The sequence below is a fragment of the Tetrao urogallus genome, assembly GCF_951394365.1.
Source record: "Tetrao urogallus genome assembly, chromosome: 12".
Classification (NCBI taxonomy): domain Eukaryota; kingdom Metazoa; phylum Chordata; class Aves; order Galliformes; family Phasianidae; genus Tetrao; species Tetrao urogallus.
In genome coordinates, this window is record NC_136825.1 from 18705200 (window position 1) to 18723289 (window position 18090).

The 18090-nt window shown below is 50.6% G+C and overlaps 1 protein-coding gene across 1 annotated transcript; it reads left to right on the forward strand.

Moving 5' to 3' along the window:
* Positions 1-2070: 2070 nt before the first annotated feature.
* On the forward strand, positions 2071-16477 carry BBS2 (Bardet-Biedl syndrome 2; the record flags this gene model as incomplete). Its single annotated transcript, XM_079541590.1, has 17 exons — positions 2071-2187; positions 2265-2492; positions 3533-3658; positions 3932-3994; positions 4999-5076; positions 7202-7306; positions 7831-7917; positions 9127-9262; positions 10175-10314; positions 10852-10996; positions 11796-11967; positions 12860-12989; positions 13638-13769; positions 14301-14438; positions 14880-14992; positions 15671-15819; positions 16371-16477. The coding sequence occupies 17 exons, from the start codon at positions 2071-2073 to the stop codon at positions 16475-16477; spliced, it is 2166 nt and encodes a 721-aa protein (XP_079397716.1).
* Positions 16478-18090: the final 1613 nt, after the last annotated feature.

Here is an 18090-nt window from a genome sequence, read left to right on the forward strand (position 1 = left end):
GAAACTGTGCAAGCAGTGGTCCTGGTCTGATGTCTGCAGAAACAGCTCACATCTGCTGGGTTTGGGGAGTTAGTGGCTCTCCCATCCCCAATCCCTCAACTCTATTCCCAACCCCTATTTCCACTCCCAGTCCCCATCCTCAATCCCTATTCTCCATCCCAATCCCTATCCCTCAATCCCCAATCCCTCTCTCCATTCCCAACCCCCCTTCTCAATCTCCACCCCTCAATCCCCATCCCTCACCCCAACTCCCATCCCCACCCCCCATCCCTTACCTCCCTTACACGACTTCTGACGTTGATTTTTGCCAGCATCTCCCCCAGCCACCCACTGCTCACTATCTGAGCAGGTTTAACACATTGCCAGGGCGCATCAGGCAGGAGGCTTCGGTCAGACAGGGACACGGTGGATTTTGAGCTATTTTTGAAGCCTTTGCCAGCAGTCAGCTCCTGGGTGGGCAGCGATGCTTGCCGTGCTGCCGCAGCCAGCTCCTTGCACTGCCTTTGCCTACTGAGCCAGCAAACCATGCCAGCTGTGTTTTGGGCAGGCTGAGCTCCCCCAGGAGAGCCGAATCCCTGGAACCGATGGGTGCTGGCTGAGAACACAGCAGAGGAGGCTCTTGTCTCCGTACAACTCACCAAGATTTTATTTTAAATAAACGAGCTGTATGCTTTGGAGGGACTGCCCCGCTGTCTGCAGCCATGCTTTGGAAGCTAGGGGAAATGAATGCTGAAATGGCCCACGTGGCACCGTGCTCCCGGCAGTTCTGCCACCAGGCCCTTCCTGATGCTGGGAAGGATGGACGTGATGCAGCCCAACACACAGCAGGGAGGCAGCAGGGCTGTGGGCGGCCCTTCCCACCCAGCTGTAAGGCACACAAACGTCCTGTCCTTGGCTTTCCTCCCTCACGTCTTGGCTGAAGACCTGGGCCTGCTGCTGTTTCTGGTGTCAGAGCTGTTCCTTACAGGCAGCTCCGTGGGAAGCAGATGGTACAGATGATGGTGTGACTGCTCCACTGCCCCCCACATCCCTAACTGCTCCCCCAGCTGCCCTCCAGGCCCCTAATTACCTCAACAGCCCCCTACATCCCGACCCCCTAGCTGCTCCACAAACCCTTAATTGATCCCCCAACTGCTCTCCAAACTCCCAATCACCCCCCCAGCTGACCCCAAACTCCTAACTGTTCCCCTAGTTGCCCCACAACCCCTAATTACCTCCTAACTACCCCCATATTTGTCCCCCATATCCCCTAATTGATCCCCAAATACATAACTGACACCCTAGCTGCCACATAAACTCCTAATCACCTCCTCAATTGCTCCCCTAGCTGCTCCCCAAACCCCTAATTACTCCCTAATTACCCCTCATGTCCCCTAATTGACCCCCAAACCCCCCAACTGACCCCTTAGCTGCCCCCCAAACCCTAATTACTCTCCTAATTACTCCCCTAATTCCCCCCACCTCCCCTAACTGACCCCCAAACCTCCCAACCGCCCCCCTAGCTGCCTCCCAACCCTAATTACTCTCCAAATTACTCCCCTAATTACCCCCCACCTCCCCTAACTGACCCCCAAACCCCCCAACCGACCCCCTAGTTCCCCCAACTCTAATTACTCTCCTAATTACTCCCCTAATTACCACCCACGTCCCCTAACTGACCCCCAACCCCTCCAACCGACCCCTTATCTGCCCCCCAAACCCCCATTACTCCCCTAATTACCCCCACCTCCCTTAACTGACCCCCAACCCTAATTACTCTCCTAATTACTCCCCTAATTACCCCCCACGTCCCCTAACTGACCCCCAACCCCTCCAACCGACCCCTTATCTGCCCCCCAAACCCCCATTACTCCCCTAATTACCCCCACCTCCCTTAACTGACCCCCAACCCTAATTACCCCCCACAACCCCTAACTGACCCCCAACCCCTCCAACCGACCCCTTATCTGCCCCCCAAACCCCCGATTACTCCCCGAATTACCCCCGCATTTCCCCCCCCCCATCCGGTTCCCGGCCCCGCCCCGTGACGCGGTGCCGTTGCGGGCGGTTCCGCTGGTTCCCGTGGCCGCCATGCTGGTGCCGGTGTTCACGCTGAAGCTGAGCCACAAGCTGCAGCCCCGCACGGTGGCGCTGGGCCGGTTCGACGGCGCGCACCCGTGCCTGGCGGCCGCCACGCAGGCGGGGAAGGTAACGGCGCGGCGCGGCGCGGGATTCCCGCCCCCGGCACGGCGGCCCCCGTGTGACGCGCCGCCCGTGTCCCGCAGGTCCTCGTTCACAGCCCTCACAGCCCCGCTCCGAGGACGGGCGGCAGCCGCTCGGCTCCCAGCGGCCTGGACGCTCACGTGTCGCTGCTCAGCGTCAATCAGACCGTGACGTGCCTGGCGGCCGGGCCGCTCCGAACCGCGCTGCGACGGGATTGCCTGCTGGTGGGCAGCGGCACGCATCTGCTGGCGTACGACGTGCACCTCAACTCAGACCTGTTCTACCGAGAGGCGAGTTGCGGTGCTGGGGAGGGCTGGGTTAGGGCGTCCCGAGGGAAGGCGTGGAGGAGCTGCGAGGGGTCTGAGCGCGGCGCTGTGGGAGTGAACGGGGTGGGTGAGTGCGGGGAAGAGGGGCTGAGGGACGGCTGGTGGCTCTGCAGCCCTGCGGGAGGCTGTGGGGAGGGGGTGTCAGCCTCTGCTCCCTGGTGGCAGCGATAGGGTGAGAGCGATGGCCTCACGGTGAGGGTCAGGTCGGGTGCTGGGACTCGCAAAGAGCAGCGCTGTGCTGGCAGGGAGGGGGAGTCCGCATCCCCGGAGCGGTTCTAGGAACACACAGACGTGGTCTGCGTGTTGGTGCTGGGCTGATGGTTGGACTTGAGGATCTCAGAGGTCTTTCCGGCCTCAGTGACCGCGTGATGCAAAGGTTAAAAACAAAACATACAGCTGAGCATGTGAGAGAGCCAGCCCTCACCACGTGTAACGCAGCACCCGGCAGGACAGGATGTTCTGATGGGCGTTTGGGGCTCAGCTCAACTGGTGGGGCTGTGACAGTCTAAGCTATCGGTGCGCACGTCCTGCGGAGTGCTAGCAAATATAGCAGATTATAGCAGATTATAGAATAGCAGAGAGCAGCAGGAACTGCCAGGGAACCGGAGACTGCTGGGAGAAACTTGAGGAGGCCTTGGGTTCATGCAACAGTACAACTTCTCCATTAGAGCATCAGTCTGCTGCCACACGTGCACGTGTCATAACAACGCAGTTCTCCGACTTAGAGCTTCTGCCCTAACCAGGCTGCTGGCCGGACTTCACGTGTCATGTTATTATTCTGTTATTATCCTTATTAGCCCCTTCCCAGATCGGTGCTCTCCCATCGTGTCCTTGCCATCCCTCTGCTGTAAGCAGCCCCATGATGTGAGAGGGATGTGCATGCATGGAGGTGTGGTTGTGCATCCCCAGCACTGCTGGAAGGGAGCATGGTGATGGCAGAAGCTTTTTCATGTCTGCATTCTGATGCCTCACACTCAGTTTTGTTCCTTTATGACCCTCCGTAGGTTTCAGATGGAGCCAACGCAATTGTTCTTGGAAAGCTGGGGGATATACCATCTCCTCTTGCTATTATTGGTGGCAACTGTGCCCTGCAAGGCTTTGACTATGAAGGAAATGACCTCTTTTGGACGGTAGGGTTACACGTAACGCTTTGGCTTCATTAAAAGTCCCTTTTGATGGCGTGAATTTCCATGTTGGATGTTTGGTTTTCAATACAATAAATAATAATTTGGTTGTTGCACAGCTTTCTTATTTCATTTCAGAGCTTAAGCTGTGTTTTGACCTGTGTTTGTTGCATCAAATGGTGCTTGAATGTCGACTGCATTCACTGCACTGGGGATAATAACAGTGGTTCACCCTCTGACCGCTTTCCTCAATACTGAAGACAGCCTTTCTCATTTTAGGTTACAGGAGACAACGTTCGGTCCCTAGCACTGTGTGACTTCGATGGTGATGGCAAAGCTGAGGTTTGTTTGTAGCCATTTATATGTGAATTCAGCTGATTTCATGGTATTGCAGTGAAGGGGAGATTAGCGAGTGCACCTGGCTTAGGTGATCAGCAGAGGGATCCTGATGAGGAAGCTGTCCCTTTTCCAGGCTGCAGCCTGGCAGAAGCGCACACAGTGGCTCAATCCACGTTCGTGGAGCTGCACTGCTCTCTGGTGCTGCTTGGATTGAGGGAAATGAGGCATCTTTGGGTCTTGGCACTGGTAGTGCCTTGCTTTGGTGAGTGCGTGGCCAGCTGTCGTGGGCCGTGCTCTTATGTCTGTGTACCACACCAGAAGTACAGAGAAATGTAATGTCTCTTGTCATTGCTCATAAGGCACCTGCGTTGTGATAGGGAATGAGAAGATGGAAGACCTGATAAAGAGCCAGTGTCTTCTTTGCTCACCCGTTTTGGGCTCAAACTGGATATAACCCATGGAATGGGTCCAGAGGTGGCCACTAGGATGATCAGAAGGCTGGGGCACCTCTCCTATGAGGAAAGGTTGAGGGAACTGGGCTTGTTTAGCTTGGAGAAGACTCCAAGGACACCTCCCTCCCCAGTAGGGAAGGGAGCATATAAATGGGGGGGAATGGCTGTTTACATGGGTAGACAGTGATAGGACAAGGGGGAATGGTTTTAAACTGAGATAGGGGAGGTTTAGGTTGGATGTTAGGAGGAAGTTTTTCCCCCAGAGGGCGGTGAGGCACTGGAACAGGTTGCCCAAGGAGGCTGTGGATGCCCCATCCCTGCAGGCATTCAAGGCCAGGCTGGATGTGGCTCTGGGCAGCCTGGGCTGCTGGTTGGTGATCTGCACACAGCAGGGGGTTGGAACTGGGTGAGCACTGTGCTCTTTTGCAACCCAGGCCGTTCTGTGGTTCTGTGAATTTGCCCTTGCTTTGCAGTAGGGCAGCCACCCTTGTAGGAGGATTGGTGACACTTCGATGTGTGGTTCAGTGGTTTTGAGTTTCTGTGTTATTTTTGCAGCTTCTTGTTGGCTCTGAAGATTTTGACATCCGAGTGTTTAAAGAAGATGTGATCGTGGCAGAAATGTCAGAAACAGAGGTAAATTACTTGCAGCTAATATTTATTGTAATTGTGGGTGGAACTCAAAACACTGTGTACTGTAAAGCTGCTCTGGTTACTCTGGTTTAAATGCATTGTGTAGGTAAATAGTTACCTACTTGGCACTGTGTCTGTCCTTCCAGAGTTGCAAAAGTCAGAGTTTAACGACGCCTTTGATAACACTTGGATGAGGTTTCTGACATGTTTGTTTACAAACCTTTAACTGACCTGCCTGGAAATCAGGGCCCTGGCCAAAGGGCTGTGCGTTCCTGGCAGGGCCCCGTGGCTGACACACTGCCTTCTGCGTTACAGGACGTCCTCTGCTGCAGTTCTCAAATTCATTGTCTCTGTGATGAAGTCGCTTGTCTCGTGTGTGTCCACATGGGGAATGGCAGGGTGGAAAGAATCTCCATTGCACATGATTTGTATAAACAGGGCTGTGCCTCAGTAGCACCTGCATTAAGAGCTTTGTCCTTGAAAAACTGAGGTGTCCCTGCTGCCCAAGTTAGGACTAGAAGGCTTAGTTAGCTATTAAACTGCTTACAGAGAGTCTTAAGGAGCAGTGCAGGCTGTGTTCCAGGAAAGGAAGCTGTTACTGCTGGTAGGATTAGAGCCAGGCATTGTAAGCAGTACGTTCTGCTCTCTGATAACCAATCTGGGGTCATGTTGTGATTCCTAGTTAAGGGAAGGGAGCAGTCTGTGGCTCTTATGTGCTGTTTGTTTCCAGATCTACAGTCAAATTGCTTTAAGTTCACGCCTGCGCAGCCTTAAGACCTACTGCAGTCTTTCTGCTCTAGTTTGGAAGGATGCAGCTTCACCAAACCTAAAGGCAGGGGACAATGGCTGTGTGCATTGTGCTCCTTTTAAAAGACTTGAGTAGTTTGCCTTCTCGGTGTTTAATTCTGTTGGAACAGATCACAAAGGTTGCTGTGATTTGTGATAAATGGGTGCTTTGGGTGGACAGGGAGTTCTGCTGTGTGGGTGGGTTCTGCTCTGTCTGGGGTCTCTGTCCTCCCAGGGAGCTCACGATTTGGAGGGTGGTGTTACATGGGAAAGTCTTTGGAGAAGAAGGGCAAAGGGTTTGGAAACAGTGTTCTATAGCAAGAAATCCAGGAGCGTGCTCAGCTGAGATGAATTTGGCTTACCTGTGTCTTTCATGGCTGTGTGCAGATAACGTCCTGCAGGAATGAGTCACGGGCACCAGGACTCCAATGAGGGATGCTGTGCGTGCCTTAAACCGGACCCCAGGGTGCTCGTGTACATGGTGGTGATGAGTGGTTCCTTCCCAGTAGACTGGGATGGATTCACTGGAAGTCTTCACAGTGGGAAGGTCTGGGTTCTGTGTGAAGGATTGAACTGAAGGACTGAGCTGCTTTGTACAGGAGAGCGGGCGGCTGCTTGCGTCTGTTCCTCCAGCACTGAGTTGTGCAGTGTTTGTGCATGGAGAAGGGCTGCAGTCCAAGCACTGAGAGGCCTTGCTCAGTGAGGAGCTGTAGGGTAATGGGTCTTAAAAGGAGTGAGAAACACTCTGGGCTGTGACTCTCAGGTCTTTCCCTGGAGCCGTTACTGAGGTAATGCCTGGCCTGCTGTTCTGATTGTCTTCCAGCAGAACCCAACTGTGGGAGCTGTTAATTTTTATCGTGCTGATCTCGGGCAGAGCTTTTCTACCAATAATATCTCTAGGGTTTTCCCAGCCCGTGTAATGTTGAACTCCTTTGCATCCTCAGGTCCTGAAGCTCCAGGGAGCGCTGTGTGTGGGGAGCAGTTTTTGGGTGTTAGCACCAGAGACCACAAGAATCCTCTGAGCAGTTGTGCTGCTGTTTGTGGTAATAAATACTTGGTCAAAACACGGTTTGAGGGCAGTTCTGCAAGCTTTGTTGAATTGTGCGTTAACACAGACAGCACAGCTTGTGTGAGGAAACCCTGCAAGGCTTTTGGTGGGGTTAAACTGAGCTCTAAAGACAGTTCCTTTGGTGTTTTGTGCTCCACACAGTGGTCTTAATTACAGCTAACTTCCAATGGAGTGCGGTTCATGTGGAGGCTGTGTGTAGGCTGCTCTTGGGGATGCAGAAGTTGGTGTGTTCTCACTGCTGTGTTCTCTCTATCTCTCCCTTCCCTCTCCAAGACTGTGACTGCCCTCAGCCCCATGTACGGCAGTCGCTTTGGCTATGCTCTTTCCAATGGCACGGTGGGAGTGTACGACAGGACGTCCCGCTACTGGAGGATTAAGGTCAGTCCTGCCTTGCAGCATCAGCACTGAGAGCTTGAAGCCTCCAGGGGAGCTGGTAGCTGATCTCTGTTTGTTGATGCTACCCAAACTCCGTAGATGGTTTGACATTTTCTACTGAGCATAGTTTGTATGTCACGTAATTATGTAATTGATGTAATTACCGTATTACAAAACAAACCCGTTTTTATAGATCCAAGCAAAATCAACAGTATGTCAGTTCCTTCAGTTCTTTTGGGACTGTTGGCGATGACTTAACGCTGCTAAAACTGTATGCTTAGAGATGCTCCAGCTTTGTGGGGTCACTGAGCAACCAGAGGTCCAGCAGAAAAATGTGAGTTTGTTGTTGGGAAATGCCTCTGGCTGTGTTGTCAAACCAACAGATTGTTTTCCAGGCACTGAATGTGTCTTACGTTGTATGTGTTCAAAGCTAATTTTTCCTTTTTGTAGACTCATTCTCCAGGGTCTTGCATGTGTCAGGTTAGAAGGTGCACTCAGGCGTAGTTTGTGCTGTTTTCTGTCCTCAGTCTAAGAACCATGCGATGAGCATCCATGCATTTGACCTGAACTCTGATGGTGTGTGTGAGCTGATCACCGGCTGGTCCAATGGGAAGGTGAGTGTGTGCTGCAGGGAGCGAGGAGCTGTGGGTCTGCCTGGTCTGTGTTTGAACCAGGCCGCTAAATGGTCTTAAGTAGAGCAGACAGAATATTAAAGGCTGCTGAGGAGCTGTCGTGGTAAACCTAGTTTGCCTGGGGAGTCCTTGCCAGATGCAAGATCAAGCCAGAGAAAACCTTCCTCTGCTTAGTTCAGAGTGAATTGCTAAGGTGTGGTAAGCTGTTTCTATGGTAGCAAAGATCACGTGCAACATCCTAGAGCTCTCCCGTGTCTCTTTTCAGCTTTGTCTTGAGTGCATGCTAATCGTCTTCTGCTGTGTTTCCTGAATGTTCTCCAGCTGCAGGGGATGAGTGGTTATGGGAGAGGGCAGCGGCGTCGGTCCTGGCTGTGGCAGGATTATGTAAATCCATCAGTGTCATTTAATCTGATGTCGAGGCGTTCCACGCAGCCCAGTCTAGGCTCTTAAGCCTGCTGCTTGGTGTTCCCCTTGCCAAAAATGGCTGTTCTGGTTGCCAATTCTCTCTTGGACGCAGCTTGCCAATTTTTTTTTTTTTGGTAAATCTGCTTTCATAGCACCTCTCATTACTCTCATTAGCCTAGGGGAATTTAATTAACTTTGTATCAAGCTGGCAGCCTAGAGCTCGTGTATGTTGCAACTTCTGTTGGATTAGACATTGCTAAAGTGAGCACCCTTCCTCTGTACGCCTTTTGCTCTTTCAGCTGCAGGCCCTGCCCCATCTGTTGGCCCGAAGCAGCTCCCAGCTCTTGGAAACAGCACTGCTGGGTGCTGTGCTTTGGCACAGATGTGCTGCGCAGAGCTGGGCCCCCTGCTCCATCAAAGATAATTCCCTTCAAAGATAACTAAAAGTTGTTCATCAGTCCAGGACAGCAGCTTAGCCAAAAAGCTGTACATACTGCATTGAGGCTACGTCCAGTCTGCATCCATCATCACTGCATCCACGTGTGCACAGCCTTCCCTGTGTCAGCATGTGATCCCCTTTTCTTCCTTCCTGCTGTTTGTAGCTGCATCTCTGAACAGCAGTTCCTTTCACCTGAGCCTGTCGACAGGTTGCTTCCTGATAATGTATCTTCCATCTGTGGCCCTGTGCTCAGCAGGACTGCAGCTCCACGAGTGGTGAACGCCACCACGCTGTGTGTTTTGGAGCTGGCTGTTCTGTTCATGTCCCTCATCTCTGTGCTGCTCCAGGTTGATGCACGCAGTGACCGAACCGGGGAGGTCATCTTTAAGGACAACTTTGCTTCCTCGATTGCAGGAGTGGTGGAAGGGGATTACAGGATGGACGGGAGCACGCAGTTAATCTGCTGTTCGGTTGATGGTGAAGGTAGGAGGGCTGGTTGAAACACCAGTTCTGCACGCAGCAGTGTCAGGCATATCGTGTCATCTCAGATGAGCTAACCTCTGATTCTGTTCTGTAGGCGTTTCTGTGTGCCAGATTCCCTTGGCTTTGTGAGAAGTGAAGGGAATTTTGCGTTAGGCTATCTGCAAACGGGATTCAGATATTGCCTTCTCTGTGCTAATCAGTGTGTATGTCGTTATGATCCAAGATGCCACCAAAATCCATTTGCCTAAATGACAAAGTCCCGTCCTAAAAGTGCAAAGAGAAATATACTCAGTAAAGACTGTGGTTCTTCAGGCAACAGCATAAAGGACGAATATATGGGAGGTCTTTTTTTTTTTTTGTGTGATTCTTTGGCTGCTTAACAGTCACTAAAGGGGGGCAGAGAAGTAAAAAAGCATATATGTATTTTGGTTTTGTGAATAGTTATTGTATTAGAAATGTTGGGTGTTAACAGCCCTTTGTTTCCTGGAAAATGCTCTTCTGAGACTGCAGAGCTGCTGGTTTTATCCACCAGACTTTCAAGAAGTGACACCTGCTTGCTGTGAATGGAAACAGATATGACCATAGATACTTAAATTAGCTCAGTTTGAGTTTATGGGGCTGTGCGATGGCTCCAGGAGAGACACTGGTGTGATGATCCAGCTGCTTGGCTGCAATGGCTTGAGACAAACAGATCTAGCACAACCCATTGGGAACAAAAGCCTGTCCTGTGCAATGGCACAGTGTTTTGCTATCTGTCTTAATCTCAGGCTGCTGGGAAGTGCTTCACTTGGGATTCAGCACATAAGCCCCATCCCAAGCCTGCCCAAGGGGCTGCGTGCAGTTGTGAAGGTCTCTTGTCCTCGTTGGGCTGTGTGTGTAAGTGTCAGATCTGTGTGTGTTCGTTCTGTGCAGTGCGGGGTTATCTGCCGGGAGGTGAGGAGATGAAGGGAAACCTGATGGATACGTGTGCAGAGCAGGACGTGATCCGAGAACTCAGTCAAAAGAAACAAAACCTGCTGCTGGAGTTAAGAAATTATGAGGAAAACGCAAAGGTACCACTTATGCGGCGTGTGGGGCCAAGCCCTGGCTTCCCATTGCTATAAAGGTGGGAGGAGGTCGTGGGGCAGTCTGGACAAGTCAGAGCTGTAGCCTGTAATCTGCAGTGAGACTGTCTGCTTGGGATTCCTGCTTGTGCCTTGTGCAAGTGCAGAGCGTGCTTTTCTTATTTAATAAGTCATATTCTCCTCGCCTTGTCTGCCTGCTGGAGCAGTTAAACAGAATGGGCTTTGGTTCAGCACGAAATTGTCTGAAAATTGTAATTTTCAAAGCCTGAGCCAACCTGGGAGTCAGAGGGGCTGTGTAAGAGCACTGCCAGGGTGTAGGTGTGCTTCCACCTCCACGGGGAAGGCACAGAGGGCTTTGCAAAGCAGTGTGAGGAACAAGCAGGCTCACGTTGAAAGAGTAAAAGAGCACAGTAACAAAAGCACAGAGTTGTGCTTACAATCGAAAACACACGTCTTTTAGCTTGCTAGAATAAAAATGGTGAAAATGGAGATTGTGTTCCTGAAGGGTTTTGTGCTCTGGAACAGGCTGAGCTGAGCCCGCAGCTGAAGGAAGCTGATGGGCAGAGAGGTGTGATTCCAGCCAACACCCAGCTGCAGACCTCCCTGTCGGTTAACCTGGGCTCTGACAGCCAGTCTGCTCACGTGGAGCTGTGCATCTCCACCACCAATGGTGAGCCGCAGTCTGCAACCACCACCACCACTGATCTCCATGTAAATTCATGCAAACGTTTAGTTATATTTAGCTGATGCTTTGCCTGTCTCCCCTTCGCTGTCTGTAATTTCCCCTTTGTGGCTGCTTTCCTTCCACGGTTTTGAGTCAAGCTGTGCTCCTTTGATGGGTTTTGGGAGAGAGGAGCTGGGTGGGATTTGTTTCTCATTGTGTTTTGTTTTCCAAGGCAGTTAACACTTAGCTTGGATGAAATGAGTGTTGGGGATCCCTGCAGCACTCTTTGTGTTGACTGTAAGCATTAATGAAGAGTGCTGTTGTTCCCCAGTGAAAGCAAAGTGCCCACCACTAAGTGCAACCATCTGTAGGGAGGGATAAACATCCATAACAGCATTTTTGCTATGAAAAGCAACCAGCCAATTAAACCCAGCCCACTAAGGCAGCAGCAGAGCACCTGTCCCAGAAATTCACGGCCAATCTTGCATGCCTGTGGGTGGGTTATGCAGTATGCAGGTAAACGGGATGTGGGGAGTGCTGCAGCCTGGAGCTCCAGCTCCTGCACCGTGTTGGTGCAGGCATTGTGTGAATGCAGCTGGGCCTCAGCTTGAGGCAGGAACCAAGCAGAATCAGCAAAGTCGCCCAGCACCAGGCACGCAGAGGGTGCAGGCCGTTCCAGGTGTAGTGCTGCTCATCTGGAGCACATTCACAGTTCAGGAGAGCTGCTTGTGCTTAACTCTGAAGAACATGGTGGCTAACATGACAGCTGTTCATTGAGAAACTGTTTTTTCTCCTTGTTGCTAAGACACAATCATCCGTGCTGTGCTGATCTTTGCTGAGGGCATATTTGAAGGAGAGAGCCACGTGCTGCATCCCGGCCTCCAGAACCTCTCAAGCTGCGTTCGGGTTCCCCTCACTCCACCCAAAGATGTCCCTGTGGATTTGCACATCAAAGCCTTTGTGGGTTATGGGAACAGGTGAGGTTTGTGCTGTGAACTCTGTTGGTCTCCACAGCAAACACTGGAGATGTGGCTCCACATTTGTCCCACCAGAACGGTACCATTAATTCCCCCATGCCTCAATTCTCTCATTGCTGGAATATCCTCTTGTACATGCTGTTATCCTGTGCTGCTGGGCTCTTCTTCAGGCACTCATAGGGTCCTGCTGTGCTCCAGCTCTGCCTCTTAGGAGCAGTGAGTGGTTCTTGTCCAGGGCATGCCTTGCTGTGGCTCTGCCTCTTAGAGGCCTGGGTGCTGGCAGCTCTGCCCATAGTACGTGAGCAAACCTGGAGGCACTGTGCCATCTTTCAGACCACAGAGTGACCCTGAGCCTGACTTTGGGGCTAGTAGGATATGCCTGTTTTCAAGACAACATTTTTCCAGTTTCCTCTTCATATACATCTGTCTTTCTCCCTGCTCACATCTACTGCATCTGGCAGCGTCCCAGGAAGCAGCACCTGAACAGGGAGCTGTGTTTTGAGTGTGAGCCAACCACTGCAGAAAGAATGTATGGAGCTGAATTCCCTTTTTGCTTCCTCTATTCTTTGTTACTGCTTTTAGTAGGACTTTGCCAAAGCTGTTAATAAATGATCCAGTTATGTAGCAGAATCTTAAATGTAAGCATGTTATTTTGTTGGAAGGATTACGGAAAATGTAGGCAATGGGGGGGAATCATTCGGCCTCATACAGGGATGTGTTAAGCCTGGAATTTCCAATTCCCACAGCTTCCAGCTGTTTACCAGTGTTAAGCAGTTGATTCTATCACTGGGAGCTGCTGATGTTAATACTCAGCCACAAGAGACCCAGCAGCCCTTGTAGGAGGTGAGTCTCTGTGATGTTAGTAACCATCCTTCCTTTTGGATTCTTCCAGCACACAGTTCTACGTATTTGAGCTGACCAAACAGCTCCCCCGCTTTTCAATGTATGCCCTGAGCAGCCCGGACTCGGCCACGGAGCCGCTGAGCTTTGTGAGCTGTGCAACGAATGAGAGGCCGCAAAGGGTGAGTGCTTGCTCTGCTGCCTGCTGCCTGGTCCTGCTGATACGCAGCGCACGGAGGGCTGGCAGTTAGCTTGAGATTTCCAAGAGGAAATATTATGTGCTCCCGGCCTTTGGAGTTCTGCAGAGAATAGGATAGAGGCAACGCGGTGCCCAGAGGATGGCTCAGGTAGCTGCAGTGTAGGTTCTGCAAGATCTAATTGTGAGATGGCAGTGATGAGAGCCCATCTGCTCCCACGTAACTGCGGGGCTCTGTCATGCCTGCATGACTTTTCCCATGTTAAGTGGTCAAGGAAAAAAAAAAAAAAAGCAAAGCAAGATTGAGGAAAAATTTCCTTTAAATTCATATGGTGGAATGCAGCTTTGCTTCCTAGCTTTCCCCTGTCTCTGGGCCTAATTGTACTTTTTGGCCTTTGGTCTCCCATTGTCAGATTTGATTTTCTTGCAAAGGTTCTACTTTGGAGCAGGGGGCCAACTGCTCCCATCTCAACAAATTCCCAGCATTAATATAAGAGATGAATTGGAGTGAATGGAGCTCCCAGGAAAACCTGAACGGAGCCCTGGTGTCATGTGCACATGTAGGGCCATTGCATGGCTCTCCAGACTTCGCACACAGCTGATGGCTGATGCTCTTTGTTTTATTTTTTGCAAGATTATTATGTGGCTGAATCAGAGCTTCTTGCTACCAGAGGATGCGGAGTTTCAGAGCGCTCCCTTGCAGGTTTGCTTCACTTCCCTTCGTAATGCAGGCCAGCTCCTCATCAAAATCAAGCCTGGTGGCGAGGTGAGTAACTTCAGAGACAAGGGGAGTGCCCATGTAGTCACACACCACTGAATATTAAGGGTGGTTCCAACGTGGGGCTGTGAGAATGAAGGAGGACTGAACAGGCAGAGGAAGTACTCGAGTTTTGGGGGTGTCTTTTGGCAGTTGGAGTCTGTGTTGCTGCTAGTGCGTAAAATTCCAGTGCCAGTCAACAAAGCGAATTGTTCAGGCTACAAAAGAGTAGGAAGGCATTTGTTCCACATGGAGTGGTTCCACGGGGCTGCAGTTTGAGACACAGAGGCTGCCCATAACTTCTGTGCTGTCCTTGTATGCACAAATTCCCCTTTACCCCACACCTCAGTAAAAACCCCTTTGAAATCAGTGTCTCCTTATCTCCAGTAAGCCTTGGAGCTTGTCCTTGCAGCAGTCTTGTCTCTTGGAATGAATTGCTTTGAGCCTAAGCAGCTGTTCTCCAGGCAGCCCTGCTGAGTCGTTTTGGGAGATATTTTGGCATGGAAGAGCATGTAAGTGCTTCCTTGTCCTTTCTGACAGATCTCTATCAGCACGGATGATATTGATTTAGCTGGTGACATCATCCAGTCCATGGCCTCCTTTCTGGCAATTGAAGATCTGCAGGTGGAAGCAGATTTCCCTGCATACTTTGAGGAGCTGCGGAAAGTGCTGGTAAAGGTGAGAAGGAATTGGGGGGGGCATCGGTACGAGAGAAAAAACTAAGGATCTCCAAACTGCTTTTTCTTCATTTAAATCAGCCAGCAGTGACTTGCTAAATATCCTGTGCAAAGGATGAGGGGTACCCTCAACGTTCTGTGTGTTAAATGGAGCAGGGTTTTGGTCCCCAGCAGCTGACTGTTCAGAATAATGTAAATAGGTTTTGTGGGAGACTGAGCTGTGGATCTGGGCCAGGGTGTAAGGTGTGCATCGCATCTCATCCTGAGCATCGTTTTGTAGGCTAAAAGGTGCTGCTCCAGCAGCTGGGGGGTGAGGGAAAGGAGGATGGTCCTGGGTTGGTTAAGCTGGAACGTTATTTCTTATTATAGTGGGATGGGGTGTAGCTTAAACAATTCCCAGAGTGCTTGAAGGCCTTTTCTCATGGGTGTTTGCCTTGGCCAGGTGGATGAGCATCACTCGGTGAATCAGCGGCTCACTGCTGACATGGCCGACCACTCCAACCTCATCCGCGTCATGCTGGTTCAGGCAGAAGATGCACGGCTCCTGGGAGACATGTGAGCAGTTGCCACGTTGTGTGTTTTGGGTGTAGAACAGCCAGTGTCTGCTTCTCAGGCAGGAAAAAAAGCATAAAAGCATTTGTGTAGTGGGAGGGATGCCCAGTTACAGTTCTTTGAGCAGGGTGGTACCTTGGCTGGTTCTACCATGAGCTGTCATTAAGCCTTGCCCTGTTTTTTAGGGGGAGGCAAGCCTAGAGGAGGCAAGAGTGCAGGTTTTGGCCTTGAACTGGCCTTGGGAAGGTAAGAGCTTAGAAAGGACGCAGTAAGGGGAGGAGGAACCGAAAGCTGTCTCTGGTAGGTGTGCCTTTGAGAACACCCAGTCTGAAATGTTCAGTTCCAGGTCCTTCACTGTGCCATCCTGTGCTCTGCTCATTTCCTGCCCTGGCTGCTAAGGGCAGCAGTAAAGAGGTGTGAATCCTGCCGGCCAGTTTTACTTTCACTGGGGCATGCAGCATCTGCATAAAGAATCTACCAAGATAGACCTCTCTTTCTTTTTTCCTGCTCAATAATGAGGCTAACCAGCATGTCTAGACGGCTCTGCGGTGCTGTAGCTGCAGTCATGCAGGTAACCGTGGCAGCCCTACAACTGTGCACTGCTGCAGCTCTCTATGGACAGGCCAGGAGTCGCTGTCATGTCCCCAGAGATTCAGCTCACCGTGCTGATTGTCCCCCCAGGAAAAACATGAAGACGCGGTACGTCGAGCTGTACGATCTGAACAGGGATTTGATCAATCAGTACAAAATTCGTTGCAACAATCACACGGAGCTGTTGAGCAATCTGAAAGCAGTGAATCAAGCCATCCAGAGGGCCGGGCGGCTACGTGGTGAGCGTGTGCGTCTGGGGGGGATGGGAGTCTCCAGCCCCACTGAGGCTGATATTTCAGACACCAGCCGGGTTGCTTCAGTGGTAGAAGCGGCCTTTGACTGCCCAGACAGCCAGCTGCTCATGGTGGGGAACGCGACCGGTGTTCTGGGAAGAAAGCTCAAAGCAGTTTTCAGTTCTCTGGGTGGTATGGAACTCAATGGCTTTGTTTCAGTTCTTCATTTATAGCTAGCTCAGTTAAAATAAATAATAATAAAAAAAGAAGAGCTACCGACACAAGCAAAGCCGTCAGTCTTTATTATTACTACTTCTGTCAGCCTTTCGTGAAGGATGCATTTTGTTGTATATTCATAGCTTTCCCCTTTCAACAAGTCCTTCAAGCTGCCTTGTAGTAGAGCTACGGAAAATGCTTTCAAGAAAGGGCTTTATTTAAAGAAACATTTCACTTCACTGGCACTTCACTGTTTGCTTAAAAACGTTTTGAGCCTCATACCTATTTTCAGCACTTCTTTCTCCTTCTAACTGATTTTTTTCTGTTTTTTCACTTCACAGTTGGCAAACCTAAGGCACAGGTGATCGCTGCTTGCCGGGATGCAATAAGAAGCAACAACTTCAACACGCTGTTCAGGATAATGCGTTCGGGGGTCGCATCTTCTTAAAACAACCAGAGAGAGGAACAGCGGTTGTGTAGTGGTGACGTTTCCAGGCTGTAGGACCAAAGCCAACAAGCATTCATTCATTCCTTGCTCTGCTGTAGGGTGAGGTAATAGCAAAGGTTGGATGTTAGTTAAGGCGTCAGTCCAGAAATGTTATTTCTGCAGGCCAGAGGACAGGAGGCTTCTTGAACGGTGCATCAGATGTAAGTGCAAGGGAGGAATTTATGTAAGGCAGAGGTGTATCTGTGAAGCATTTATTTTTCATACAGTAACTTATTTGTGTATTTTAATATATTTTGTAGTTGGGCATCAGTTTTCCCATTAAAATACAGACCGGTTTGGCTGCTTTTGTTCTGATTTAGTTGGGGTGATGTGTACAGTTGTTTGCTGAAAGATGAAACAAAGATCTGTGAATGCGCCGTGTTCAGGGTTTGTCTGTCACTGGGTTTGCATTGGAGCTAAGGAACCTGGAGCTGACTGAAATCTCAAACACGGGACCATGAATCTGCTAACTTCAGAATCAAGTTTTTGGAACTTGCTTCCAACTTCTGCAGTCAGCTTGTGCTCCCTGGTTGTGTTATTCTGCATCAGAGAACCCGTGATTTCATTGCAGGGATGTGCTGCTGCTTTGGTAAATTGCAGTCCACTGCACCAGAAGCAGCAAAGGGATAACTGCTGGCTTTGCAGCCAGTTGGTTGAAAGCTGCTGGGTTCCAGCGTAGGAAGGTAGGAAGCAGTTGGTTCCATACCTGACACTCCTCACACCCACACTGCAGGGAGCTTTGCTTTCAGCTGCTTGTCCGCAGTACTGCTGGATAAAGCTGCAGATGCTGGATGGGCAAGGGTGTATTTCAGGAATGAGGAAAACAAAGTACACGGCCAGGCTTGGTGTGTAATAAAGAGCTAGCAGTATGCAATGGGATCAGGAGGTCTTGATAAATTTCTTGTCCCCTGGCTCAAAACTGTTTATTAGTTGTGGGATCTTTTAAATTGGATTTATATATTACAATGAAGCTGTAGGTTAGATATGAAGATAGCGCAGAACCTTTGCCAAAACAAACTTCTCCTAGAAGCTAAAAATACCCTGAACAGGGTGAGGCTGTGTGCCAGGGCTCCCAGCTCCTGTGCCTTCGTCCTGCCTGCTCTGTGGTGTGGGGAGGAGGCAGCCCATCATCTCTGTCAGAGGGGTTCTTGGGCAGCTTCTCAGAGCTGTCAGCTGCACTCACCTCATGGAAGTGCTCTGTCTCTTCCGTGCTAACTCTGAATTAAACCCAGCAGCCTGCTGGTCGCCACAGAGCAGCCACTGGCAATAAGTTGAATGGGAAAATTATTGTACTGTGTTCTAGCCTCCAGAACAGTCCCTTGCCAGGGCTTCAGCCTTTCAAAATGAAGAATTGAGCTGCCAAATGCATGGATCTCTGTCACTTCAAATCAGCAGCAGGAGCTCATTTGAATCCTTTAGGAACCTGGTGGTTAGTCAAATCCAGCTTCTTGGTGAGGAGGGTGGTGAGCCACCCATGCTGTTCTAAGCAAGCAAACTGTAAGCCTTGATTATGGAACAGTCTCCTGGCACAAGTCTCAGGCTTTCTGCCACTTGCTGTACTTGTTCCCACTGTT